At 40.3% G+C, this 12930-nt stretch overlaps 1 protein-coding gene across 1 annotated transcript in view; it reads left to right on the top strand.

The window, feature by feature from the left end:
- The window catches only part of pin1 (peptidylprolyl cis/trans isomerase, NIMA-interacting 1), an 18557-nt gene extending 5856 nt beyond the window's left edge, over positions 1 to 12701 (top strand). The window contains exons 2-4 of the mRNA XM_043694957.1: positions 6176 to 6376; positions 9095 to 9205; positions 11586 to 12701. Of these exons, the coding sequence (XP_043550892.1) occupies positions 6176 to 6376; positions 9095 to 9205; positions 11586 to 11695 (422 nt within the window). The 3' untranslated portion in view covers positions 11696 to 12701. The remainder of the gene's footprint in view (positions 1 to 6175; positions 6377 to 9094; positions 9206 to 11585) is intronic.
- The last annotated feature ends 229 nt before the right edge of the window (positions 12702 to 12930 follow it).

Below are 12930 nucleotides of genomic sequence, written 5' to 3'. Positions count from 1 at the left end.
TCTCCTCTCGCCCTCCTCACCACCACCATCCCCTTCCTCTCCTCTTGCCCCCCACAACCGTTCCCTTCCCTTTCCTCTCCTTCCCTCCCCTCCCCCATCCGTTCCTGTAATTGTTTGTGCCATCACTCCTGCTGCCGTGAGATTTTCCAAACACTGGGCGCGAGCCATACTTTATATAAATTCTACAATTAAACGTACCATGCCCCCCACAACCGTTCCCTTCCCTTTCCTCTCCTTCCCTCCCCTCCCCCATCCGTTCCTGTAATTGTTTGTGCCATCACTCCTGCTGCCGTGAGATTTTCCAAACACTGGGCGCGAGCCATACTTTATATAAATTCTACAATTAAACGTACCATAACATTAGGAAGCACTACCACTTTTATCATGCTTTTGCTGATTGCTTGAATTGGTTATCCCTGGATAGTGATTCTGCAAATTGTGGAAATGGTCATCCTTTATCAAACTCCTCACAATTTTTAACTGAGTTCAGGTTCCATCTAGCATTTTCTGTGTTAAGTCTGCCTTGTGATGTCTTGTTTTCTTCCCTTCCACATTTCTCTGGCTGTAGTTTTCCATTTATATTTTGAAGCTTTGCAGTTACTATGACAACAAGGATGCAGAGTCGAAGTGATTTCATGCCTCCAACCCACCCACTCAAAAGTTGTCTTGTATAATGTACCATTCGAAATGTTGAGAGATTAGATGTTTGTCAGACAGGGGAATGCTGAAACAGGTGCTTTCAACCAATCTGACTAACCCCTTACTATCTCTTCTTCCACTCTGTTACCAACTACCCAGAACACAAATTGAAATTGCTCTCTTCTTTGTGAATTCTGGCTTTCTCTGACCGTGAAAATTGAGAAAAAGGTTCTCTACAACTTTACTTTGATTTTATCTGCCTTAGTTGAAGTCTCATCAGCATTATGTTGTTGAATATGACCAAATCTCTTTTCCAAGCTACTTTCCTTTCCCCCATCCTCCCAAAACAAAAATTGTTATTCTGTTTGTAGGGTTCACGGAAGCGGAAGTCCACTGTTTTTCTTTCCTGTTCAGTTAACTCAGCCTTGAAGACAATAGAAAATGCACCCGTTCCACACATTTGCAACCTTACCTAGAACTGTGTGGTTTGATGGTCCAGAACTTGGGTATTGCTGAAAAGAGGCATATTCTGTGAAAGCTTTTTGACTTGCACTCATCAGGACAGTGTGCAAGAAATACATGTAAAGGACAGGCAACTATTATACTTTAGAGTATAGGTTTGCTCGCTGAGCTGTAGGTTTGCTATCCAGATGTTTCATTACCTGGCTAGGTAACATCATCAGTGGCGACCTCCAAGTGAAGCGAAGCTGTTGTCTCCTGCTTTCTATTTATGAGTTTGTCCTGGATGGGGTTCCTGGGGTTTGTGGCGATGTCATTTCCTGTTCGTTTTCTTGCGGATACTCAAAAAATACAGTCCGCAGATTCCTCAAGAACAAACCACGACAAGCAGACCAAACACAGCCAGGAACCCTAACCACCTTAACATACATCAAAGAAGTTTCAGAAATGAAAGCCAGACTACTATGACCCCTTGGAATCCTAGTAGCACACAAACCCACCAACACTCTCAAACAAAAACTAACAAACTTAAAAGACCCAGTACAACCCATGGACAAAACCAACGTCATCTACAAAATTCCATGCAAGGACTGCCACAAACACTACGTAGGACAAACAGGAAGAAAGTTAGCCACGAGGATACATGAACATTAGCTAGCCACAAAAAAGACACTACCCTTTCTCCCTCGTAGCCCTACACACGGATTAAAAAAACCACCATTTCGACTGGGACAACACATCTATCCGAGAACAGGCTAAGCAAAGACATGCCATCCAGGGAACAGGAGATTCGACGTTTCGGGCACAGGCCCTTCTTCAGGAATTCCTGACCTGCTGTGCTGTTCCAGCAATAAAGTTTCAACTTTGATCTCCAGCATCTGCAGACCTCACTTTCTCCACTGATGATGTTACCTAGCCAGGTAATGAAACATCTGGATATCAAACCTTCATCCTAAACCTCAACCTGAGCTACAAACCATCACATACCTTGCAAAAAACTATTATACTGCCTGAGAAGACTGCTGACTGGTTGGCAATATGGGCGCATCTGCATGGTTGTTAATTTTCTAGCTGAATCACTGGGGTAGATTTGGTACATTTAAGATCCTCTGAAGATAGATGCTGCCAAGTACCTGCAATCTTTTGAATTATTCAAAATAAGGTAGCCCCATTAAACATGTTTCTCGTGGTTCATGACTGGAAGTACTAAAGTGCTAGATCTTACTCTTAGTTAGTGAAACTGCCCTGTGACCTTCATCTGAGAATAAAATAATGAGTGTTAATGATGATATTGCTGAATGATATCTTAGTCTTTGAAATAATTGTTCTTATGCTGGAGATCACAAAGGAAGAACAATTGAAGTTTTCAATAATGATCTTTCTTTCAAAGCTACTGACCTGAAACATTAACTTATCTGTTTCTCCACAGGGTCCTGCCTGACCCAAATGTATTCCAGAACTTTCTATTATTATGAAAATCTCAGCCTATTGCAGTTGTAATCTTAACCTGGCTTTAATTATTTCAACACATTTGACTATAAATGAGTGATGAATGGACGTGCCTTTTTGCATTTTGAATTCATTGCTTAATATTATGGTGCATGGCTGTTCACTCATTTGTCTTGTGGGTTTCCACTTCTGTTCTCTAATCTTTTCAGCTATTCGCTCAGACATTTTTAAAGCTGGTTGGAATATTAATTTGAATTCATGTAATATAGTCGTGTTTTGCAACTAATAGACAACTCTAATCAGATCGTAACTTCACTGATGCCTTTCTTCTTGGGCAACAATCTTGATAAGTCTCCAGTTGTTCAAGTTCAGGCTAAGGCAGTATAAAGATGTTGCCATCGAGATCTATTTTGCTTTGCCCAGAGTGTAACTTTAAAATTACAAAGTGTATATATGGAAGATGTATTTCCTGACATTGTAAGGTGCTCTTTCCCTTTCTTCACTCAGTGGGCATGCATTTCAGTAGCAGAGTTTTATTAGCTTTGAGTCTAGGCTCTGCATGAAAATACTCATTCTCCACAAGTATTAAAATGGTCCCCAGGAAAACCATATTGGATTATATGGCCAGATTCACAGCACAGGGAATTGTCTATTAAAGCAGCTGAAATTGCAACCTGGAAGCTAGAAATGAGCTCCAGTAGCTTTACAATGTCAAATATATCAAAAATTTTAATTTTGTCATTGTGAAAGATGCTGTGAAGTACATGCCTGGTATTATTGCTATAATCTGTTGATAGACTTTTTGTCATAAGCCTGGCTGAGGACTTTATAATTGGTTTTAAAATTTATATATCACTTTCCCATGACCTTGGGTGAAAACATCAAGGTACATTGATAATCTGTTCTCTAAGACTGTCATGGGCTCTTAGATTGCATGGTAATAGGTATGGTGGAATAATTTCATAGTGTTTGTCGGAATATTGATTTGATTTGTTATGTGAACTTTAGTTCCTTTTGTGTTTGCTCATTTCTTACTTTGTGGCTTTTATCCAAAAAGTGCCCAGTGGTGCCAGTTTGTTGTCTGCGTGTTTAACAAGTGGAAATTTTGTGCAATCTAGCTTTCATTTAACAGGGAGGAGAGAACACGTAAATCTAAACTGAAATCCTGGCACTTCCTCCCTAACGGTATTGTGGTTGCACCTGTATACAGGGACTGCAGTGATAAGCCACTACCACCACCTTAAGGGCAATTAGGGATGGGCAGACAAATATGAGTCCAGCTTGTGATGCTCATCCCGTGAATCAGTACCAAAGGAATTGCAAAAATACCGCTCTAAGGAAGGTGATTTGTCTCTCACGCTTCAATGGAATTAAGTTGCTGCTGGGAAGGACCAGGTAGTGCAGTCCAGACTGATTCTTAGGGAATGTGGGATCCTTGGAATTCCCTGCCCCAAAGGGTTTGGTGGCTCAGTCATTGGGAGAGTTCAAGACTCAGATTGCTAAATCTCTAAATGTATAAAGGGGTACGATGATACATCAGGAAAAAGCTGTGAATGGAGAAGATCACCATGATCACACTGGCAGAGCAGGGGCCAAAGATTCCTGCTCCTGTTTTTTTCATTCATGAGAAAAGCACTTTCAAAAAGTGCAAATATAGGCATGACAATGTCTGGACTATGCAGTGAAAATTAAAAATATAGTTCATGAAAGTTGAAGGTACCACATGATGACAAGTTGTATTGATGTCTGTTTAATGCAAATTTATTGATAAAATTATTAAAAACTGAAATCCTGGCACTTCCTCCCTAACAGCACACTGTTTGGCTCTGCGCCACATGGACTGCGGTGACTATAGCAGAGTAAAGTAACATGTATATAGTTTCATATAGAATAAGTTCTAAAACAGTAATATTTCAGAAGTCTGAGTCCATGATGGGGTCTCTTAGATTCACCCTGTAAGTTGTAAATGGCAGTGTGGACACAGGGCTCCAAACTGGACATATACTTGTTCTGTCCAGCCTTCACTGTTAATTGCAACACTCACTCTAGATTGCTTCCTGCGATGAAGTACCAGAAACCTCTGCATGTAAACAACTTCGGCAACACACCCTAGCTGAACACTCAAGTCTTGATTTAATTAGGATCACTTGCAGTCTAGTGAATGTAGGAAGGCAAAGGAGATGTTAGAATAGTATTATCTTCTAAAAGAGATCCTTTGTCCCTTGCCTTACTAAAAGTCCATATAGAATTTCCAATGATCTACAATAAGTTTTGTCCTAAAGATGAAATTGTCTAATCGTTCAAATTGTTAAGAATGAAGAATAAGATCCTATGAATAAGAGGGCTATAGTACCAAATTCCTTAACAACTGAAATTGGAATTCCTTACTCATGTCAAGGAAGCTCTATGTCAGGTTTGAATATTGTTCTGTGATGGCTGCCAGGATTAAGTTTACAGTTGATCTGTACAGCGGCTGCAGTCTTTACACTGGATAGAAGCAGACTTCTGTGAATGATCTCCAAGACCAGCAAAGGAAAAAAAAGCTTAATTAGGCACCAAATAAGTTATTGACTAGCAACAACTGTAGATTTCTGCAGGTATCATTTATATTTAATATCTTATGAATATATCTCAATGCTGCAACATTGAGTGATGCAGCATTGCATTATTAATTCCTAATGTTTTTGTGTAATAGTGTGTCGTTTCTGTAATTTTATGCTTTCATATTTAATAATTTGAAGAAATGGCTGCAAAGATTTGATGCCACAAATGCTGTCTGTGCAATTACCCATACTGTAGTTGCATGTACAGTTGGTTCTGCTACAATGTAGTTGTTCTATTCTTGTGCAACACTGTTAAAAGAAAATTACATAATTGTAGCACTACTTGAATTAATGGGGCCAGAATCATGTTATAACCAATACTCGCTTTAAATGTTTGTGCTATAGAAAGTGTTCCCAGTTCATCAATCATGTCAGTGAATTTGCATTAATGAAATGCATATGGCAAATGATGGAATAACGTAAGATAAGCTATGGCATCCAGCCCTGCTGAATGCTCTCTTTCAACATGCTTTTGGGGTTGTCCATTCTTTGGTTTTAGCCAGGGCACAGTGGTAACACTATCTCGTCAAAGCCAAGTTTGGGAATTCAAGCTCTGGAATAAGGATGTAACTGCAGTATCTAGGCTGACGCTGAAATTGAGTGCACTGTTGGAAATGTCTTTGCTGAAATTATTGAATAATGTTCCATCTGCCATCTTGTGACAGTCAGTTCTAGCAACAGGAATGTGTCTTGGCCAATGTTCATCCATCTAGCTGCATTGCTTTTGATAAACTTTTAAAAATCCAGTTGTAATCTTATTTTTCTAATGCCATGCTTTTGCATTTCTTTCAAAATGTAGCCATTGCTGTATTGTAAGTATTCAAGTTGTTGTAATGTGAATTTTGGAAGTGAATGATGTGGCAGCAACCCATGGAACTGCATCTGAGACTTCAGAATCGTTCTCCCCATTTCTTCAGGAGTGGAGTAAGGAAGGAGAAACTATTTAAGTCAGGTTCTGCAAGGTGTGTTCTTGATTGATTAGCTTGCGTTGATGTCTCAAATGGCATTTTATGTTTCTTTTGCAGGTCGCATTTACTTCTTCAATCATACAACTAATCGGAGTCAATGGGAGCGTCCAAAAGCTGGGGGGAATTACAGTTCTGGTGAGCCTGACAGAGTTCGCTGTTCCCACCTGTTAGTGAAGCACAACCAGTCACGCAGACCTTCTTCATGGAGACAGGAGGAGATCACACGCAGCAAAGAGGAGGCACTAGAGACATTAAATGGTAAATTGATGACACATGTGCACCTTTCCAAAAGCACAAAAGACTCTTTTTGTACTGTTAAAACATCTTACTGGTACAGAAGAGGAGAACATAAATGTGTTTGAAATAGCTGCATAGAGACCAGCATCCCTGTGACCAAGTCCCCCTTTATTTACACGTGCACAGTACTTAGGCTCTGACCAGCCAGTTCCAAGCCATTCCCTAGACTTGGGAGACCTTCTGAATCTCCCTTTTTATATGTCATCCAGGGCCCCGGATTATCTGAGGTCAACAACCCCAATCAAGGATATCATAAAAGATCCACCTGGCCCTTGTTCCAATCACTACCATGCTTGTTTTAGTTCAGAACGGTTTTTGAGGTTTTATAACAAAGACAGTTTTTGTGGAAATGTCAATGGGCTAGTATTTCAGAGGTGAAGGCTGATTGCTCTCACGACAGGGATTCAAATCACAGAGTGAGAGTTGAAGGAAACTAAACTCAATAAAACTGAGATTAAAAACAACACTCTATAATGATGATCATGACAACTATCATTGGATTGTTGTAAAAACCTTTTCGATTCATTAATGTGCTTTTTTAGCGAAGGAAATCAGTTGTCCATAACTGGTCTGGCTTACATGTGACTCTGCGCCCACAGCAATGTACAGAACGAATACCTGAAATAGCTTAGCAAGTCATTCCATCCGAGGACTATGAGGGATTAGCAACAAATGCTGGCCTGACCATTCATGTCACTGTCCCTTGAAAGTATAACATAAATCAAAGATTTAAACTAATTTTGAATTTTGATTTTTATTTACTTGAATATAGTATATTTACTAGTGCACCAAGTTGCAAACAAATTGTAATAGTGACTGTAATTGCATGTGAATTTCTTATTTTAAATATAATACATAACCTCCACTTTTGGGTTATTCTCAAGCCCACTGGTCCAAGATAGTTGAGAGAGCTCCCCTTAATGTATCAGTGTTACTCTGCAACTAGGCACAAGGAAGGTATGTGCAAGTTCTTAGGGATGATTGATCTTCTAATGGACCTCAACCCCTGTCCTCAGTAAAACTTGGTATTTGCAAGACTCTCCTGTATGTCGGTTCTAGTGAGGTGAGGAACTTGCTGCACATGATTCTAGGTGAAGCATTGGGATTTTGAGATGGCGTGATTTGTATTGTCTTGGTGATTGAGAACTGTCTGTTTTTCTTCTGTTTTGCTATCACAGAGGAGACTTTGTTCTGGAATTGGTTAAACATTACAGAACTAATAGAATGTCTAGTTTGTACCAATGTTACTTTAAAGATCTGACATGCAGAGGTATTTATTCCTGCCATGCACAGTGACTGGTAACTTTGGCATAGCATTAACCCAAATGTAAATTGGTGGGAAAGAAAATATTTTTGTGGATCATACATGTAGAAGCAAGTTAGAAATGCATAAGTTAATATCAGAATATTTGGAGAATTAGTGGGCTCTGACATTTTATTCTTTCATCAGAATCTAGGTCTACCTTTAGCGAATATTTTTATTTGTAATCTCTGTTGTCAGTTGCTGCCTGATCTCTATGTTTCCAGGAATTCTGTTCTTACTGTACAGAACACTTAGGTTTAACTCAAAATATATAATCACCTTTTCTGAATGAGTTGGTGGAGGTTGAATAGATGGTGTATGATGGAACATTTGAGTGTGAGTGAACTAGCATAGTGTGAAATGGTGTTAACTTCTCACATGCCCAAGTTGTTAATTTCAGCAATGCTGTGTGGAAGAACTGTAGTGTGCAAACTGGGCACTTACGAATGAAATTCTGCTTGTGATAGATGTTGAGTTCATGACAAGGTATGCACTAATGTGGGCGTGCCATCTGTCAATGTGAAACTTGAGAGATTTTGTTTTAGATTCCCTACAGTGTGGAAACGGGCCATTTGGCCCAACAAGTCCACACCGACCCTCCAAAGAGCAACCCACCCAGATCAATCTCCCTCTGACTGATGTACCTAACATTAATGGGCTTGTATCTCCACTGGAGTTTCCACATATGGTAGCCCACCCGTACCCGCAGGGGATACATTCCAAGACCTACCGCGGAAGCCTGAAACCGCGGATTGGAGCAAACCCATTCATTTCAATGGGAAACTTTACCTCCCCAGCAGCCCCCAGTTCTAGAATGTTCCCTATAATATGTTCGGACTGCGGAAAATGATTCCGTGGATACGATGGTCGCCCTGTATCTCCTTATTTGAGTTAGTATCGTGTACAGAGTAACTATCAGATTACATGTTGATGTTCTGCACCATCGGACTTTGGGTTTAAGAAAGAATTCCTGAAGCCTGATAGTGGATATGGGGATACAACGTGCAGTAATTATGAGCCTACATTTCTTTCTTTACAAGCTGCTGGTTCCAATCCAGTTACCTTCGGTGCTTTCCATAAATATTAATATTCCAACCTTTCAACCTATTTTAGGACATGGAGATGATACTTTGGAATAAGAATCATATTCAGGTTAAAAGTTAATTAATTCCCCTCTCATCTCAATTACAGCAAGGATGACATTTAACTGACACTTAAACTGTCAGACATTTAAGTGATTTGTTTTTATAAGTTGCCTACATGATCTTAACTGGTTCAAGTCACATCTTCTGTATGCATCCAGAAAATGTTGACCCAGTTTGTAACCAATTGTTAATCTCTCTCTCTCTCTCTCTCTCTCTCTCTCTCTCTCTCAGAATATATCCAAATGATCAAATCTGGAGATGCAACATTTGAACACTTAGCATCGAAATACAGTGATTGCAGCTCAGCAAAGGAAGGGGGTGATCTGGGCTATTTTGGCAAAGGTAAGATATGATCCATTCCATCACTAATAAAGCTGGGCTATCTTTTTGTTAAAAAAAATTTCTTTTCAATTGTATTGTTAAGCAGCCTCCAGTGGGTTAAGTGTTCTGTATTGTGCCAGCATGACAACGATAATAATCTTATAATGCTAGATTCCAATTCAGGAGCATCAAATTCAAGGAGGGTGTTTTCTCAAATGTGATTGCATGTGGTTAGCAGCCCTCGACCTCCTGTCTTGAATAGTCAAAACCCCTCTTTTTCCAGCACCTACACAATGATTACTTTGTGTCACTGAATTTCGAACAAACTGGCTGCTACCTTTTCCTTAATAAATAAAGTTTTAAAGTAAAAGAAAGTTATTGCAGCCAGCCTCGAGGAGCTTTATTAAGATGGCACTTTTGAAGAATCTGTGGGCTATTTAATCTAGACAGATTGAATTACTACTTTTTTTTTTGCTGTTCTCCCCTCTTGGCAACTTCCAGTGCACTGTTCCAGCATCATGAACAAACTTGGTCCTTTGAGTCATAGAGTTGTACAGCATGGAAATACACCCTTAGTTTCAACTCTTCCATGCTGACCAGATATCCTAAATTAATCAAGTCCCAGTATTTAGCTCAAATCCCTTTAACTCCTTCCTATTCATATACCCAATCCAGGTGCCTTTTAAATGTTGTAATTGTACCAGCCTCCATCACTCCCTCTGGCAGCTCATTCCATTCAAGGACCATCCTCTGCTTGGAAAAAAGTCTTCCCAGAGTGTGCACATCCTATATATCTATTTTCTTTCATAATGCACGTGTAGCTGTGATGCAGGCAAAAGCATCAGGGATATTTTCAATGAGGACCTAGAAGTGTAAAACGAGTGTATGTTAGTATTTTGGGTTTATGTTGGCCCAGCCAATTATGCTTTTGGTAGTTGGAGCAGTTAAACTTATTTCATGCTGTTTCTTTGCCCAACATTCCCCCCACTGTCCCTCCCATCCATACACAATGCATACTTCTCTCCCACAGCACTACTTTTCTATCCTGTGCTGCCTGGTTGAAATTGCTTCTGGTTCTCTGCCTCACCCTCTTTCCTCCTTCCCACCCCCTCCTCCCCTAATTGGTTAGGAGCAGTTGGAAAGTCTACAGCTTCACAATAGTATTGTTGCACACCATTACCTTTCAGCTACTCCACATTATTAACTGGTCAGGCACCCTACCTGCTGTCCAATAGTGGATAAGCAGCAATTGCATCCCATCCAGTATTGGGAAGAATAAAGTCAATGTCTTTGTTCTCCCCTACAAACTCATGTTTCCTGGTTGCTGACCATCTCTCTTCCAGACAATGAAATTTGAGCCAGAGTGCTCACACAGCATTTGTGTCACATTTGGTAAACTTCAATTATAACAGAGCTGAAAATGTGTTACTGGAAAAGCACAGCAGGTCAGGCAGCATCCAAGGAGCAGGAGAATCGACGTTTCGGGCATGAGCCCTTCCTCCGGATGCTCCTTGGATGCTGCCTGACCTGCTGCGCTTTTCCAGCAACACATTTTCAGCTCTGATCTTCAGCATCTGCAGTCCTCACTTTCTCCTTTAATTATAACAGAACCTGTACTTCCTATAGAGGTGGAAATGGGCAGTCTTATTGTTGTAATTCTGTCCTCAGCTAACCTACATTGGCTCTCAATTAAGCAGCACCTCAGTTTTAAAATTCTCATTGTTTCTAAACCTCTACTAGCCTCATTGATTCCTACCTCTGCCATCTCTCCCAGCCCTGTAACCTGCCAAGATATCTGCACTACTTTAAGTTTGCCACCTTAGGCAAACTTGACTGTTTACATCGTTATCGAGTGTGGCGCTGGAAAAGCACAGCAGGTCAGGCAGCATCCGACGATCAGGAGAATTGACATTTCGGGCATAAGCCATTCATCAGGAATCATGCCTGAAATGTCGATTCGGCTGCTCCTCGGGTACTGCCTGACCTGCTGTGCTTTTCCAGCAGCACACTCTCGATTCTGATCTCCAGCATCTGCAATCCTCACTTTCTCCCAGTTTATATTGTTATGTTTGAGAGAAAGCACACTGCTTTCATACAGGTAAGGATGCTTTTGCAGACCTTTGGAACAGGGCTTCTCAAGTGGAGGTTACAAGCTGTGAGGCAGTAATTGTCACTGTGAGCTCTGACCAATTTACAACAGCTGTCTTACTCTCCAGAACTTCTCACTGAGGGGTTGTGACAATTTTCAAGCTTTGAAATGGGGCCACAGAATGAGTAAGTTTGGGAAGCACTGTCTTAGACCTTGCTGTGTCTGTATTTTTTAATATGAAAGGCTCACAGCTGGAAAAGGGCATACATTGTCTCTACTGCATTTATTTTATTGTCTTTGCTTGCATTACAGGCCAAATGCAGAGACCTTTTGAAGAAGCCACATACTCCCTGAAAATTGGAGAGATGAGTAACCCAGTATTTACAGATTCTGGTATTCATATCATCCTCCGTACTGCTTAAAGTGCCTCCTTTTGTTTTGTCTTTGCAAAGTGAATAACAGCCACTATTGAAGACCCTGGTGAAAACCACTCCTGTCACATTCTAATAAATATCTTGTTCTCCCCAGTATTTAATAACTTTGTCTTTAGCCATTGTCCAACGCTCTTGCAGGCACTTAAGACAGAGGGAAAGAACTGGTCTTAATAGTTATAGAAACAGAACGTTTAAAATATCACTGTCTCTTCACAACAACTCAACTGTTGGTTCGGTGTATAGGATGACATGCAGTTAGTGCCAGACTGAGCTGTAATTGCTTTTACACTGTTGTAGCGCTTCTGCCATGCATTGTGTTAAAAGAGACTGTTTGAATTTTATTGGAGTAACGCAGGCATAATTTCCACAAAATTTGTTTATTTTCCCAATGCAGAGAAATTTTGGGATAGATTATCATTTCAGATCTTCATGCAGCATTGCTTGACTTGTGATCAGATTGCACTAATACACAAGCTGTTTGATTGTATAACTGTTTGAAATCTTATGGTGGCAGTAGCATTCATTAAAAAGTTTGGTTGGTAGTTAGCAGCAGTGCCCTCCATCACCTCCAGAAAAATGCACAAGCCCTCAGCATGTAGGGAATGTTTTAGATCACCCTAAGTTTTGGTTGGCTCTTTGATTCCCAACAGTTCTGCTGTTCTTGTAGCCATTTCAAGTCTCCTGTTTGACAGCAGTTCTCTTTGTAAGTGCATTTTTCCACTGACCATTCCTTCCACAAGGTACTGCTGGAAACACAACCCTGAGAAGTAATTGTCAAGATCTGAACTACTGGTGAGAAACTATGAACTGAATAACTTTATTAATTTCTGTTGCTTATGGTTCCTTCCAGCTGGTATACTTGTCTTTATTTCTTTTCAACAGTTCAAAGCGCATTGAAGGTGCGCTCAACTGCAAAAAGAAACTGAGGTTATGGGAAATGTAAGGTTATTATTTGTCTGGCTTTAATTCAAAATATTAAAGAGATTCTCCACAACACAGCTTGAGTTTTCAATTTGTTGTTTGAAGCAGCTGTTTATGCCTTGATCTGTTGTGAATGGCCAATGGCAAGTGCCTTAGAGTCGGATTTCAGTATTCCTGGAGGAGGAGCACATGAAGCCTCTCCATTTTTTTGACTTCTGCTCACTGGTCCCTGATGCAATTTGCCGAAGCTTGCATTTCATACAAGGGCAATATCATAATGAGCTGTGATATCCTCCATATTG

The sequence above is a fragment of the Chiloscyllium plagiosum genome, chromosome 8, assembly GCF_004010195.1.
Source record: "Chiloscyllium plagiosum isolate BGI_BamShark_2017 chromosome 8, ASM401019v2, whole genome shotgun sequence".
Lineage (NCBI taxonomy): Eukaryota > Metazoa > Chordata > Chondrichthyes > Orectolobiformes > Hemiscylliidae > Chiloscyllium > Chiloscyllium plagiosum.
This window is presented reverse-complemented; position numbering and strand designations above follow the sequence as displayed.